This window comes from Gallus gallus, chromosome 9, assembly GCF_016699485.2.
Source record: "Gallus gallus isolate bGalGal1 chromosome 9, bGalGal1.mat.broiler.GRCg7b, whole genome shotgun sequence".
Lineage (NCBI taxonomy): Eukaryota > Metazoa > Chordata > Aves > Galliformes > Phasianidae > Gallus > Gallus gallus.
The window spans coordinates 12576282-12592007 of record NC_052540.1 but is presented as its reverse complement, the minus strand read 5'-3'; the positions used below and the strand labels follow the sequence as shown (position 1 = coordinate 12592007).

Here is a 15726-nt window from a genome sequence, read left to right as displayed (position 1 = left end):
GAGAAGTAGAGGTCACAGAACCATAGAACCATTTGAGTTGGAAAGGACACTTAAGTGCCATCTGGTCCAACTCCCTGCACTGAACAGGGACACCCACAGCTCCATCAGGTGCTCAGAGCCCCGTCCAGCCTGACCTTGGGTGTCTCCAGGGATGGGGCACCCGCTGCCTCTCTGGGCAACCTGTGCCAGTGCCTCACCACCCTTAGTGTAAACAGCTGCTTCTTTACACCTAGTCTAAACCTCCCCTCTTTTAGTTTGAAACCATTTCCTCTTGTCTCATCCAGACAGCAGCCCTGATAACAGTGCATTGTGCCAGGAGGGATGCTCTCTTGAGGCAGAGGACTGCAGGTCCTCAACACACAGGAGCAGGATGATATAAAGGAGCAGGAGAAGAGCAGTGGGGCTGAAGAATATTTCTGCAGAGTAGGATTTGCTTGGGTGCAAGGTGGAAGAAACTGGGCACCAGAGCTGTTGCCTAAAGCCAGCAGGAACAGGAGGTGCTGGAACAAAAAACACACAGGTTACTGCCAAGCTAAGCTGCATGAGCTTAAAGTAAAGCTGGAAAAGTCCACGGAGGAGAAAGCTAAACTGACGGTGTAGCAGAAATGCTGAGTCATGGCCTGAAGCAGTGATTGAGCACCTGGTGGGAAGGCAGGGCCAACACAGGGGGCTCAGCTGCATGCAATGTACCTGAGTGATTGGAAGGGGTGGAGCCAGGGTGCACCCCTTCCCAGACCTCATTTAAAGGTTGGCGGTGGAGGTGAGAGCATCTCTTAGTTGAGATCCTTGCCTCCTTGATGCCTTCCAAAGGTAAGTAGTTTTTTCCTTTAGTTCTGCATCTGCTCTATTTGGGCTTGCTCTCATGTGCTGTAGCCAAAGGCTTTGCTACTCTGCTGTTGTTGCGGTACTTTCCATTCCATTGTAGCATTACAGATGGACTCAAGGATACAGAGATGCTCCAGGAGGCATGGATTTCTGGCTGGGGCCCAAAGGGAGACACAAACAGCATTACGGAGAACGTTAAAAACCTGTGTATGAATGCAAGCCAACTTCTCTTACTGATCATCCCCATCTTGGAGCTCCAGCATATCTACTTGGAGTTGAATCAGGTGGGTGATGTCTTGCAGGTGATACTGGAGAAAGAACATATGTTGCAATGGTCATCTCTCACCTGCCTCTGTGTCTTTTGCACAGTATCATCGAAAAATACCTGGTATGTAAAAGAATTGGTTTTTTAATAGGAAAAGAAAAGAAAACATCCCCTCCTGGGTTTGTGTTGGGTCTGGTGCTCTTCAAAGATCTGGACTGTGGGATTGAGTGTGCCCTCAGCCAGTTTGCTGATGGCACCAAGGTGAGTGGTGCAGCTGACACAGTAGAAAGGAATGCCATCCAGAGGGAGGCAGAGGAGGGCCATGAAGATGACCACAGGATTGGAGCATCTTCCCCTCTGCAGAGAGGAGAAGGGAGCTGGGGGGATTCAGCCTGGAGAAGAGGCGGCTATGGGGAGATCTCAGTGCAGCCTTCTAATACTTGAGAGGAGGTTATAAGCAGGAAGGGAATCACTTTTTCAAAATTACACTTTTGAAAGCAATTGGACAAGAGGGAATGGTTTTTTAGCTAAAAGATGGGAGGTTTAGACTAAATATTAGGAAGAAATTATTTTACTCAGAGTGTGGTGAGGCTGTGGGTGCCCTATCCCTGGAGCTGCTCAAGGCCAGGTTGGGTGGGACAACCAGCCCACGGCAGGGTTTGGGACTGGGTTGGCCTTAAAGGTCCCTCCCAACCCAAGTCATTCTGAGGGCTGAGCACTGGGCCCTCAGAGGGATGCCTGCTTGCTGTGCTCCAGCCTGGAGTTGCACAGCTGGGCCAAGCAGCAGGACATGTAGGCTGGAGTGTGTACCAAGGAGGGAAGGAAAGTGCACTTGGCCCTTGGGGATGAATACTGAATCCTCCCCTCCTATTAGAGAGGCACCTGCAGCCTCCCTAACCCCCACCTGCCCTTTGTGAGAGCTCCTCCCCAGAGCCAGGCACTCCAGCCCCACAACCAGTTCAGCTTGAGCATGGAGGGCCAGGGCTGCTCGCATATATGGACAGCCCATCTGCATCTGCCCCAGGGGCTGGGCAGTGTTCCTGCCTCCAGAGAACTCATGGGCACTGCAGTGAGGGTATAGCCAGGAAACAGATCCCTCCAGGACAGCATATGGAAGGGCTGCTTCCAGAGGAGGACTCAAAGCCAGCATTTCTGCACACAAACTCCAGTGGGGCTGGCTGGGTTGGTAGAGCTGCAGAGCAGTGGCTCCCGGCTGCTCTGAGCGATAGCAGCATGTCTTGGCCTGGGCCCAGGGCAGTGCTTGCCTGGAAGGAATGCAGGGACTGCAGCCAAATCCGCTGTGAGCAGCAACAACCGAAGCGGAAAGAACTTGTGTGAGTGGGGTGCGGGCACTGTGAGCTGGGGCAGGACAGGCTGGAGCAGGGCTGAGAGGGGGGCTCACTTTACACCAGCCCCTTCCCCTGGCCTGGGAAGAAGGCTGCTGTCTTCCAAAAGAAACAAAGGCACAAAACATAGGGATCCTGCAGGAGCAACTGCTCAAGGGGGGGGTCCAACCTGGTGGCAGCATCCCCATGTGCAGCTGGGATCACCCTTCCCTGCAGCAAAGCAAGGGCTGTGGCAGTGCCATCCCACACGAGGCTGTGTGAGGGCTCCTCTGCTCAGGAACACCCAGCAAGGGGATGCAAATTCAGGTTTTGGTTGAGCAAAATCGAGCTCATTTGCCCATCTCTTGGGTGAAGCCTCTGGGTCTCTTTGAGTTTGTAAATATTTGCAACCCCAGCACCCATCCCATGTGCCATGGGTTTAGCTCCATCTCCCCCTCCCCCCTGTCCTGTAATCCCTAGGAAATGCTGCAGGCTGATATCACAGCTGCTGAATCAGCTGCCTCGGGTGAGATGTGCTGTCCAGGGGCTGGGGGAGACACACGGCCAACTCCCCATCACGTCATCCAGAGTATCCCATGCTCCTGCCTCTCAGCCAGCTCCCACACGTGCTCCCACACCAGAGCATTCTGCTGGAGATCCTGTGGCCAAAGCCTCACAGCACGTTTGCCACCACCCAGCTGCTCCTTGCCCCTGGGATAGGGAGGAGCAGGATGTGAGATGCGGCTCCTGAGGGTGCCAGAGGGCTGGGATGGGAGAGGTACAGCCGTGCTCCAAGTTAGCAGTGATGATGGTAATGCACCAAGCTTCCAAACAAGCTGCATTCAGTGGGACTCAGTCAGTCCCCGCTGCAAGTGGTAACAAAGGTCCTCAAACAGCCACTATCTCATGTGGCAGGGGGGAGGTGGAAAGGGCAGAGGACACAAAGGGTCACAGGTGCAGCACACAGGACTGGTGGCTTGCAAGGTGCAGGCAGTGACCCAGCAGGAGTTAAAAGTAGTACATCGGCAGACACTGTGTGCAACCACCTCCAGCCCAGGACACGATCAGTCACCCCACCTGTTTAGATGGGATGTAAGGAAGCAGCAGCAGGGCTGGGGAAAACCCTATCATGTGCTTTTCCTGAGGAGCCCTTGCTGCTGGGAAAACCTTGTTGTGGGCTTTTCCCGAGGAGCCCTCGCTGCTGTCTGGCACCTGCTGCGTTTGTTTGATGCTGACCTGGAGAGCCCCTTTGCCAGGGTGAACAAACATGGGATCTAAACAAGGATTTCCTCTGATTTTTCCAGGCCAGAGGAGATTTCCAGAAAGGACTGAGCTATACTGGGCAACAAGCAATGAATCAGAGGCAGAACAAAACAGGACATCTCCATCCGAGGGAAAAAAGGAAGACTGGATGAAACATCCCACGCCTGCGTTGCTTCAGCCCTTTGTTGTCTGCTGACTTCACTTCCCCTGTCTGGCTCAGGAGTGGGGAAAGCCTGATGACAGCATGCAAAGACAGATCATCGTCCTCCTTGTGCCTCACTGTACACAGCAACGTGCCAAAGCCCCCACGTGCCAGAGAGCAGCAATTGCAGCTAGCGAGCCGTGGGAGACATGCCGAGGCAGAGCTGGCCTGGTTTTGGGCTGGGGCGGCCAATGGAAGGTTCAATAGATAGCAGCTGCCGCTTACCTGCTGCTCTGCACCGTGCCCACACAGCAGACTGGACATGCAGAGAGCCAAATGTAAGTCAATGCTACTGCTATATGCCAACTAACCTGTTGCTTTTCCTTAGAAATCAGTGTGTGTTCAAGTGTGAGCCCATTTCCTCAGTGCCACGCCGAGGGAGACAAGGACCAGTGAAGCCATACAGTGTGTCCTGCTCACCCACTGCTTACTCGTCCCCTGCCTGCTGTACACAGATGTGTGCGTGGCACTTACATGATAGCTCTGCATCTGGCAGACACAGAATGGTCAGTACAACTGTCCAACAAGAGCTAAATTTGTACTAAGTGCCTCCTTGGAAGTCCTAGCAACAACCCAGAACCACCACTTGTAAAGCATTCATGTTGTTTCTGTGCTTCTCATTTAACTACACTGCAATAAACTGGTGCTTCTGTTCGTGAATCCCATCCAGCCTGCTTCGCGCATTGCTCCTCCTTTAGAGATGGCTCTAGCTACTGCCTGCCTCACAGAAGTTTAGTAGACCTCAGAAGCAGGATGGTGGTTATTTAACTCTACAGCGGCCCACTGCCTTCTTTCACAGCCTCCAAGAGGAATTCCACAGCAGCACTTTGTTCTCATTGCCTAGAGCAGCATACAACACAGGACAAGCTACAAACTAGCTGCAATATGCCGATGCTGTTAACCTTAGGCCTGTCAAGCACCATCTTCAGGCTGCCCAGGAATATCCCTGCTTCAACAAACCAGGCTCCAAAAGGACTTCAGGGAGCCACACACGGGGGCTCATTAATCCAGTCCCAGCTTCGGAGCAAAAGGGAAGAGCTTTCAAGAACAAGCAAAGTCACACAGTTAAGATAAAGGCTAAAAACTGAGAGCTACCAAATGAGTACCCACGTCTGACAGCTACCTGCAAACTACAATATTCATCTCATGCAAAATATTTGTAAGTATTTCAGTATGAAGATCAAAAGCCACGCTATTACCTAGTAGTTGCCTTTGCATATCAAAGGCTTGAAAGGGCTGGAAGTCGGGGAGCAAGCCTAGGTAATGAGAACGACATACTGACACTGCCTTTCTCACACCTGCACACTGGTGACTCCAACGAAGCACAGCTCAGTTCCATGCTGAAACTGGGGACAAGGCCAGCAGCTGCCCAGCCAGTGTGCAAACAGGAGGTGGCACCTGCTGACACTCAGCCACCACGCTGCAGAGCCCTGGGCACCTGCATGGCACACCAGTTGCAAGCCACACTGCAACGCGTAGCAAGTTGTCCCATGCTTTTCACGTCAGGGTCAGAATTTGGAGATGAAAGCATTTACTACACAGCCGAATCTTCCGAAACGTGACAAAGTTTTAAAACCAAACAACAGAATACATCAAGAGTGAACATCCAGACCAGCATCTATCTTACCTTCCTCTAAGATAGAGAAAGACTCTATCAGCTTTGTATGGTAATGGACATTACCTTCTTCCTCCCACATCCTGCACTGGGGCTGAGAATAGAAACCAAAAACAAAGCTACTTGCATCATACCATTCCCCCCCGTCACTTCCACTCCCCCCTCTCCCTCCTGCCCTTTTAAAAAGCTATTTTCCAGCACGTCCTCCCAAAAATACCATTTGTTTTCTCAATAAGGACACAAAACACTGCAGGCACTGCAAGGCATAATAATATTTGGAGTACTCCAGGCAACCTTTAAACAACAGTTAAAGCTGTGCTCCCGTGTAAACCTCCCTGTGCTGTTTGCATTTTTTCCCTGCCCACGGAGAGCTCTTTCCCACAAGCCAGTCACACGGAGGGGCCACTTCCATGGCAGTGGTGTGAGCACAGCAGCCAGCAGTGCCCTGCCCAGGACAGGGCTACGGCCCAACGCAGGGAGGCGGTGGAGCACTGACCGAAGGGCAGAGCTGTGTGCGGAGGTGGACGTGGATCTTCTTTCAGCACTCCATCTGCGTTCTGTACACCAAGTGCCATCGCAGTGTGCAGTGACTGCAGTCGCTCTTGGCAAACACTGAGGTATATGAAAGCCCATTTTTGTTATACTGTAGAGACAAGGTCCTTGCTGTGGTCCTTCGTGGGGAGATCTGTAAGCCATATCTGAACCAAGCAAACTGCCCAAATGCTCAAAATGCTTTCAGAGCAACATTTCTAATCCTTTCTTTGACTCATATTCTCTACTGTTTTACCAATTTTATGAGAACTACAGGCTGAGCAGGAACATTTCTGGAGTGCAAGAGTTGCCTGGTTTTAACCACCACATACAGACTGAGCACAATGATGACAGTCTGGAGTGCTAAAACCAAACTGTGAAGGCACAAGAATAGCTGACAACAAACAATTCTGGTATTATAATGGGGCTCGGTACTCCTGTAAGCAGGTAATTCATCCCACGGGGCAAGAGTAGTCAAAACTGTTCCTCTGACGCTGTTGGTTTCTATGACGTTGGGAGAAGTTTGGGTTGGAACGTCTAAGAAATGAGAGCCAGAGCCTTCAACGTCTTGAATGTGTGAATAGGTAAAACCTGGAGTCTCTCTCGCAACTGGAGCTGATGTAGGTGTGCTGGTAGCCATGTCAGACACTGCTGTTACAGTTGTCTCCCAAGACGATTTTAAGTGCTCCATGGTAAGAGAGGTCAAAGTATGGGAACAAGTTGACTTGAACGTCTGGTAGGCAGTGGCTGTGGTTGGCAGGCACTGCAGGTGGCGATCTGTTAGAGCCAGAAGAGGAACGTTCCTTAATGAGAGCGGGCTGTCACACATTAGAGATTGTGCTTCTTTTACCACCTCCGTGCTCTTCTGGAGCCACTCTCGGAAGCCAAGAATTTGGCAATCGCATTTCCAAGGGTTGTCATCAAGGAAGACTTCTTGCAGCTCAGGTAAAGCGGTAAACAGATCTTCAGGAAGAGACTGCAGCTTAGTGCTATTGAGGTAAACTTTCTGGAGGTGCTTGAGATTATGGAAGAGGCTTCTTGGAAGAGCCTGAAGCCTGGAACTGAAAAGGGAAACGTTCTGCAGTTTCTGAAGGCTCCGGAAGATGCCCTCTGGCAGGCTGGAAATATTATTTGTATGCAGAGAAAGGCCCCGCAGTTCTTTCAGACCACTGAACGCGTTCTCGGGAAGAACACTAAGCTCTGGATTAAAACTCAGCACAAGGAGCTCCAAATTCGTCAAGTTGCTGAACACAAAATCTGGTATCGTTGAGAGCTGTGTATGATACAACCACAGGCTACCAAGATTCCTCATTTCTCCAAACAGCACTTCTGGAAGAGACTTCAGTGGGTTCCCATATAAGGTCAGTTTAGACAGATCACGTAAGTGCAGAAAGAGCCCAGGGGGCAAAATCTCAAGCTTGTTTCTGGACAGCGTTAGGCTTCTAAGTTTATGAAGGTGATGAAATACATCAGGGGCAATAGACTGAATGTCATTGGAATGCAGAAAGAGTTCCAGCAGCTCCCTCAGGCTATCAAATATACCAGACTCTATTGAAGAGAGCCTGTTAAAGTACAACATCAGCTTCTCAAGCTTAGTTAATGCACTAAATATATTTCTAGGCAGCGCTGCCAAAGAATTTCTTGACAAATTCAGTACTTTGAGTTTGGCAAGTTTCTTCAGCACACCACTGGGAAGTGTTCTTAGTTGGTTTTTGTTCAAGAAAAGCTCCTCCAAACTGCCGAGTCTGTCAAACAGATTCTCTTGGATGGATTTCAGCCTGTTATTTTCAATGATCAGTTGCTGAAGATGTACCGTGTCATTGAACACTTCGGGAGGAAGTTCAACCAGTTTGTTATCCAGCAGTTTGAGGGCTTTCAGCCTTCTCAAGCCTTTAAATGCCGCCGGTGAAACCAGAGCGATATTGTTTGAAGACAAGATGAGATGCTGCAGTTCTCCCATCCCAGAAAAAACATCCTGCACGTATGTTACATTAGTGTTTGTTATGTGAATTTTTGTCATATTGCAAGGAAGATTTAATGATTCCAGGTCTTTTATGTGAGGATCAGAGCAATGAATTGCATTTTTGAAAGAGCAGTCACATTTCTCAGGACAAACAGATGCACCCAGCTGGAAGAAAAGCTTGATCACCACTGACAAACGAATCACCAGCATTCTTGCCGAAGCACCAGAAATATCAGCTGTTACAAGAGATGAGGGAGCATCAGGATTTGATCACAGGAAGCCAGTAACATAGCAGACAAAGCTGTAAGAATATACCATCAAATCTGAAATTTCTCTTGGCTTGAAAACCAAAATCTATTGCTGCTGACTGCAAATATTTCGAAGGAGTCCAGCTTACACTGAGAAGTACAGATAAAGCTCTTCTGTAAATCAAGTACTCCTTATTAATATCTGTACTAGCCAAGGATGACTAAAGCATATGACAAGCACAATGAAACTGCTTAAACAGTCAAAATATGTATTTATTTGAACTGAAAAGTATCATGCTAAGTTACACAGAGAAAGTCTTAAAAGATCAGACAGCCCTGTACCAATAATATTTTTGTTGTAGGTTATCTAAAAGTATAGTTTTAGCATGCAAAAATAGATAACGGAGGTAAAAAGGGCACCCTACAACTCCTGCAATATTATGTGGCCAAATTCAACACAGCACACAGCTCTGTAAAACCATTTCTCAGCACTTGGAAGCGATTGCTTCTTGGAAAAGCTCAAGAACACACAAGAAGCAACAGGCTATTTTTGAAAAAAAAAAAAACACACACAAGAGCTTATCTAACAAAGGACAGCAACGAACCTCTGATCATCAGCAAGTCTCACTTCAACAACTTAACACTACTCTACGTTACCAGAAGTATTATCAGTAATGAAGGGAAAGGAATGAAGTGTTACGACCTGAGCTGGAAGGCTGTACCAATAAAGGTAGATCTGCATGAAACATACCCAAAACTCTGAAAGTTGCATCAGTTCCCAAACAAAAAAGGAACAGGAAAGCAATCATTAAACCATTGTAGCTGTAATGGTAATATTTGAAAGACCAAATCAAACAGAAACCCTTCACAGTTTACACTGACTTCCTTAGTGAAATCAACAAGTCCAAGTGCATCAGAAACCTGAACATCAAGGAACTGGCTGAAGCACAGGAGAAGCAGCAGCTGAGATTGCCATAGACATAACTGGAATTGCTTGCAACTATGTCAGTCTTCACCCCTAGGAACACTAAGATGGGAGAACACCATCCCAGCACACCCACAACTTATTTTTGTTTTTTAAGGGACGTGGATGAAGCTCATTCAAACCAACCTGACAAACAGATGTGGGTACAAACCTGGTCACTTAAAAAGGAGTAAGTAGGGCTGAGGGAGGATAGTGGTCTCAAATTCTCGTGTGCTTCTCTTGTGCCTGAACTGCTGACAAGAGCATAAAACTATCAGTCAAAACCAGCTGCTGCGTCAAAGAAAAAGTAACAGGGAGAATTAAAAAAAGAATTCTTGGTTTAGTTCGGGGAACTGAAGACTGGTAAAATTAGCATCTCTTCCTAGAGAAGGAAAGCAAATGGCACACAGTGTTATCAACCGGCAACGTGGTGCTGCAGAGCTCGCTCTCACTGGGCTTTCCAGACCTCTTTGAATGACACACACAGTAAGCCAGGAAAAAAAAGCTTCAAGATACCAAACTTCCAAAGTCCTTTTTATGTCAAACAAGAAGCTTCCATACAATCTGGGAATCTTACCTCACCTCGTAATTGCCATCATTCATTACTGTTTATCGTGGTTGCTAACTTTCTTGTTCATCCTCTAAGTAATTTGGAAACTTGCAAGAAAGCAGTTTTGAACAGTGCCTTATAAACTTCTCTGCTTTTTATAGAGGAGCTTCTTAGGAGCACAGCAGGCAATCAGGCTTCCGCATGACCCTGATCTTGAAATGGAAAGTAAACCAGCAAAATGCATCCTCTAGATAACAGTACTTCATTCACATCTGCTAACTGCTGTGAACAGCAGATGAACCTTTCAAGCTTCAGAGCAGATTCTGCCTACACTGAGCTGTGGAAGCAACTAGTTTCCACAGGTTGTATGCAACTCCTAAAGGAGAAAATCTTGTTGAGAAGACTCAACAAATCCAATAACACCAGATACTTGTGACAGTAGAACGTGTACCTAAACAAGCACAATACAAACTTGGTTAGTCAGAAATCTGAATTTCAACATGAATTACAGTTTGAAACTTCTTTCCAACTTGTCAGACACTTCACAGCAGTCTACTGAACAGATCCATCAGATTCTGTAGGAATAAACGCAGCCATTTCAAACAATCAATTGCAATTGATATGTACCTTCACAAGGCTGCTCTTCTACCTTCGTGCAGGATTGGAGTCAAAGCAATGTGAGGAGTGCTTTGGCTAAGCAGACCAGAGCTGACCCATTTGGCTTCCGTTCTTCCTTCAGGTCTTCTACAGTCATCACCAACAAAACCTAAAGCCTGAAAGATTCTGAAGAGAGAAAAGCTGTAAGTTACCAAAATCTTTGCTTGAAATTGAAAGTTTCTGTAATTAAGTCCTTTGTTAACCAGGCATTTGAAACACCTTGTCTTCAAACTGGAAATAACATGTGCTGTCAATAAACATTTAAACTGAGGGTGAGCTGCAGGATGGAAAAGATACATTTACTTCAGCATGGTTTTTCTGAAGATGACTGTGAAAACAGCAAGAGCTCACAGCTAGGAACATTCATGCAAGAGTCTTTTTAAGATAATGCTTCTCACACTTCAAAGGCCAGGAAGACCATTTGGACAGAGAGGGTGGGAATGAATCTCTCACCTCTAGGTCTGGCTTTTAAATGGCTTTTATAAGCCACTGGCTGAAAGTGGGATCACTGTTACCCTACCACAGATAGCAGCACCATCACACACACTGTCAGCACACGGCACGCTTACTTCACTGCTCCCAGCTTCAAGAACATAAAGGCACTGAAGAGGATAACTCAGGACATCAGTAGGACTTTAGCCTACATTCTTCAGCACGCCCTGCATTAAAGTAATGAGTAATCAAAAAGAATTTCATGAAACTAATGAAAAGAGTTAAAATATCTGTTTGTTTTAATTTTATTTTCAAAGAGTTTCAGTCACAAAAATGATTTACAAGACTATTTACAATTATATTATACAGTTATTTATGTATGCCTCTTGACAGGGTACCATTCTAGAGCAGCAATACGTATTTTAAATACAAAGACGCAGAATCATTTCAGATTTAAAAATGAAAAGGAAGCTGAGCTTCTGGAGAGTGCTGTAATGATGATTCTTTTGATCTGTATTAGGATTGAGGAATTCATGATGAACGGAGTAATTTCCGGCTCACGTAATTATCAAAGAAGATGCAGTTTGTTGAAAATAGATCTAAAAACCTGAAGCTTTACTGTATAAAATCAACATATTCAAGACTTAAAAACTGTCAAAACCCCACAGCTTTCCCTCAGATATACAAAAACCTAAGTTTACAATTCAGAATTTCATGGGAGAAATCCTACAGGACTTCAGCTCTTGCAATGATGACCAACGTAAGCAGTAAACATTTGCAGCATAAAAAAAGAAATAGGACTCCACATCTGCTTAGGATTATACTGTATACACACAAGCAGTACAGGAGTATTTTACCCAATCTGGGATGACTGCTCAGCGCAACCTTCACAAAGGAAAACAAATAAATAGAATTAAAAATTCAACAACTTCTTAAAAGTGCAACAGTAAAAGTTCCCAATTTGAAGTTACAATGAATGTGGACAGCCAGTTCTGTGGGTGTCTGAGCTGCTTCTACTCAAGCCTTGTTCGCAGCATTTTCTTTCTACAGTAGATTTAGCTCTATATTATGTGAAACCAGTTACTGCTAATTAAGTGAAAAAGGGAAGGAAAAAAACCTTTAAAAATAACCCTGAGGGATATACAATTTAATGATCTGGTGATTTATTACTAAGAAGTAACATTTATTACTTAGCAATTGCTCGGCTGGGTAAACCAGTCCTTTAAGTATGTGTATAAATAATATTTAAAAATCAGTTTATTTACAAATCCTAATACATCAACGTAAAATACGTACAGATTAAAGTCTGCATACACAAATAATTTAATAATAAATCAAACTCCTCAACAGAAGGCCCAAATATACAGCAGGAAGAAAATGTCTACTAAATATCTACTGGAGCTCACTACATTGGTCTGTGCGCCCAAATTCAGACTTCCAAGATGAACACTAGAAGAGATATTTCCTTTTACTTCATTTCACTTCAGAGCAGTCGCTTGCGTTTCTGAAAACCAGAAAAACTAAACTGCTCAAAATGAGAAAAATTATAGGTGGCCAAATTCAGCTCTTGGGCAGAAAGGCATCGATCCCAGTAATTGTAGAGGATGCAAAAGCTTATTTTGTGGCTGACGTTACAACAAGAGAAGTTCTAGGAAAGGCTGATTTTTTCTCCTTGACTAGATGGCAGAAGCAAATAGGTCAGAGCTCAAGCATGCAACCTCAAGAACATTTACAGATTCTGAATGCATACCTTGAAGAAACTAGCCTCCATTTGCAAAACGTTCAAGGTTGGTGACCCATTAACCACTCAGTTAAATAGAGAACGCATGGCAATTTTGGTTTTATTATTAAGAGCTCCCTAGCATGTTCTCTGGAAACAAGAATAAGTCATTCCCTCCTCACTCCCTACGTACATCCAATAAATTAGAATAATGATTGAAATATTAGCTTCATAAACCAAATAAACTGAGAGAAATCAGCAGATCAGAGAAAGCATTAAGCGAAAGCATATCAAAGGGAAAGACTTCTTATTCTTTCACTTCTGATGGAAAAACCAATCCAAAATGATCAAGGAAATGGAGCACAGAAGCTTATGAGTTTAAGGGCTCCCAGGTCCAAGATGCAGAGCTTCTCAACAGCTGTAAGCTAAAACAGATTTCTTTAAATTTGAATATTACTTACGCAGCTTAGAATTATTCTTCAACGATTACTCCATGCTACAAAGGTTTCATAAAATCAGCGCTGACAAAAATTGGCCAACCTACTCAAGTTCATGATTAATGAGTTTATCCGCGTCCATGATCTCAGGGCCCTCAAAGCTACCAATGTTGTCTGATGTTTATGACACTGAGAAGTCAGGAAAATAAGACTTTTACATCGCTCTGTTGAATGAACGCTAAGAAAACCACTTCCCCCTTATTCTTATACCACCCCCAAAACCAAACAAAAATATCAGGAAAAGAGTTGACAGCTGGACTGGAGGATAGCACATACCCATACTATTTATGAGCTCTAAGTGCTAATAACTTAAACCCCCCAAGTTCCAGCAAAAGTCTTCCAAACCATTTAGAACCACTTTAAATTCCCCATTGGCACAGTATATTCAACGCTGCAGAAACCGTAACGTGAGCAGTGGGGAGATGCTGCCTACACTGCCCTACAGCACAGCATGGGGAAACCAGGCACAACCTGAATAAAAAAAATCCATTTATTAGAATAATTCTGAAATCATCTCCACAAGAATTTTTAAAAATCAAATCAGAATACACACAATTCAAACTTATGCCAGCCAGTCAGGGATATTCAGGGCCCTCCTCCCATTCTTCACATAAGTCCTCTAAAGGACACGAGTTCCTTCTCTAAAGCATTATGATTTCTCTGGATCTGAGATCCCTTCCCACAGGAAGGAGTATGAATCAGTCAGTTACATCTGGCCAGGACAGACTGATCAAAGTCAGTACTTTTATCATCTTCCCAAAGACACCATAGATTTTTCTGAAAGTTCAGCAAGCTGAAGATGGTTTGGAGATAAGTACTTTGTCCATTATTAAAAACAACAACAGAAAAAAAAACACGCCTACTTCGACATTCTTGCAGATCTATTTTTCTAGTGGTCTTGTGTTTTGACACCACCTAATGGCAGAACGATGCATCGCTATACCAAGTGCTTAAGCAGCATTACTAGTGACACAAGGTTTAGTTTTTTTTTGTTGTTTTTTTGTTTTTTGTTTTTTAATGATATCCATTATAAGCTTCATAGTTCTGCAGCAAGACAGATTTTAGCTCGTCTGTTTTCTCTTAATTTTGTTTCATACAGCTACATATAGTGCTTAAGTTACTTTAAGTCACTAGCAGCATCTTTGAAATGCATATGTTCTTAACATGCACAAATCCAAGCATGGGCATGTGAAAATATTCCTCCTTCCCACTCCATCCCACTTGCAGCAACAGCTCTGGCCTTACTACTTCGAGATACATAGGAAAACTACTTTAAGATTTACAAATAAAACATGGTCCACAAAGTGATAATCCAGCCCACCTACTGGAAAAAGCAAGGTCTGTGGAGAAATGCATAGCTAAAGACACTAAAATATGAGACAGCAGTGTTAGATTCTCCAAAAACTTTGACAGTATGGCCAAGTGCCTCCTTCTCTGAAGTCCACTGAAGTCCTCAAGGGTTAGCAAGGAAAGCAGCTATGAACCCACCCAAAAGCAACATGCGTTCTTCTTGAGGACAGAGCATATTGCTTCTGTAGCATCCCCAGTTCCTGCTGTGTTAGACTAAAGAACTAAACTTAAAATCCAAACATTTACAGCTGGAAACACTCCTTACCAGCAGGGACAAACTTAGAGGTACGCGCACCAAAACTTTAGTACCCTTTGGGGCACAAAGCTTTTCAGCAGTGAATATTAGAAAACAAAACAAATAAGGGTATGACAAAGTTATTACATGCCCCTAGTACTATCATGAAACCATTACATTATAGACCTTACAATTAACACGTGTCCCCTGTAAGGAAGTCAGAACAATGATTGAGATACTTCAGGCAAATAAAATGAACCTCTTGAACTGCCCTGCAGTTTAAATCTTCAAATACATCTCATTGAGGAATAATGAAATTTGAAAGAAGGTGGAAGGAAACAATCATTTTTGTTCTGCCTAAGGTAGCCTACATTTTTAAAATGTACAGCCATAAGATGTCTGGCTCTGAACTTTGTATTCAGAGAGATGAAACAGCTGGAAAAATCGGCACTAGAACTTAATGCTTAGGATACTGCAATTTCAAATAAAGCCTAAAAGTTACATTCTTCTCAACTCTACTAAAGACACATGCCATTAAGATCCACTGTTATGTTAAAGTGATGATTTGATAGGAGCCATTTTCTTGGGATGGTACTTTAGCTTCTGTTGTCGTTCTGGGTTTTGGTGGCCATTCTGGATCAACCAGCAGTTCCTGAGCTAGATGCATATACTTGGCTTTTGGTGTCTTCTCTCTATAACCAAACAGGTAAGAAAGGAAACAGACTCCACAACGATCCACAGTCTCCTGCAGAAGTGAAAAGATTTTAAAATTAGAATACCACACCAAAAAAATCAATGTAACAATGCAGTAGATCACTAAACAGAAAGCTGTGAATTTACTGTGTCATTGCTAGACCTAGAAAGCATACAACAGAAGCTCTTCTGTCAAGTCATCTCTTCTACACTACAGTAGCAATGACATGGTAAGCACAGAAAGAAAAAACAACTGTTCTACATTATAGTAACATTTAAGGTCCACAGCAGCTTTCATGCATATTTCATAACAGTTTTAATAAACATGAGTATGACAGTAACTATTTAATGATGTCACCATTGAAGAATAAGAGCACTGTCTATCAAATTT

The 15726-nt window shown here is 44.6% G+C and overlaps 2 protein-coding genes and 1 long non-coding RNA gene across 10 annotated transcripts in view; 1 reads left to right on the top strand and 2 right to left on the bottom strand.

The window, feature by feature from the left end:
- Positions 1-768: 768 nt before the first annotated feature.
- LOC124417080 lies at positions 769-5734 on the top strand. The gene is made up of 3 exons (XR_006930836.1): positions 769-810; positions 926-1109; positions 3720-5734. It is a non-coding gene; the product is annotated as an uncharacterized LOC124417080 (long non-coding RNA).
- A 9-nt stretch (positions 5735-5743) lies between these two features.
- On the bottom strand, positions 5744-13196 carry GP5 (glycoprotein V platelet). Of its 3 annotated transcripts, none has more exons than XM_046898498.1 (2): positions 8989-13196; positions 5744-8225 (listed from the first exon to the last, which is right to left on the bottom strand). In XM_046898498.1, exons 1-2 carry the CDS (start codon positions 9044-9046, stop codon positions 6271-6273), a joined length of 2013 nt encoding a protein of 670 aa, XP_046754454.1. In that variant the 5' UTR covers positions 9047-13196; the 3' UTR covers positions 5744-6270. The 3 variants fall into 3 exon arrangements, with proteins under 3 accessions (XP_046754454.1, XP_046754456.1, XP_046754455.1); XM_046898500.1 differs by having other exon boundaries at positions 9374-13196; XM_046898499.1 differs by having other exon boundaries at positions 10379-13196.
- The window catches only part of ATP13A3 (ATPase 13A3), a 55812-nt gene continuing 51202 nt past the window's right edge, over positions 11117-15726 (bottom strand). For all 6 annotated transcript variants that reach the window (XM_046898496.1, XM_015291596.4, XM_046898497.1 and 3 more), the window contains one exon: positions 11117-15387. In XM_046898496.1, coding sequence (XP_046754452.1) covers positions 15190-15387 — 198 coding nt within the window. In that variant the 3' untranslated portion in view covers positions 11117-15189. The remainder of the gene's footprint in view (positions 15388-15726) is intronic.

Excerpts from the sequence above, each read along its gene's own strand:
- GP5 (XM_046898498.1), bottom strand. The coding sequence starts at position 9,046 with ATGATTGCTTTCCTGTTCCTTTTTTGTTTGGGAACTGATGCAACTTTC. Across the intron at positions 8,226-8,988 it reads TGCAACTTTCAGAGTTTTGG|CTGATATTTCTGGTGCTTCG; the intron begins GTATGTTTCATG and ends CTCTTGTAACAG.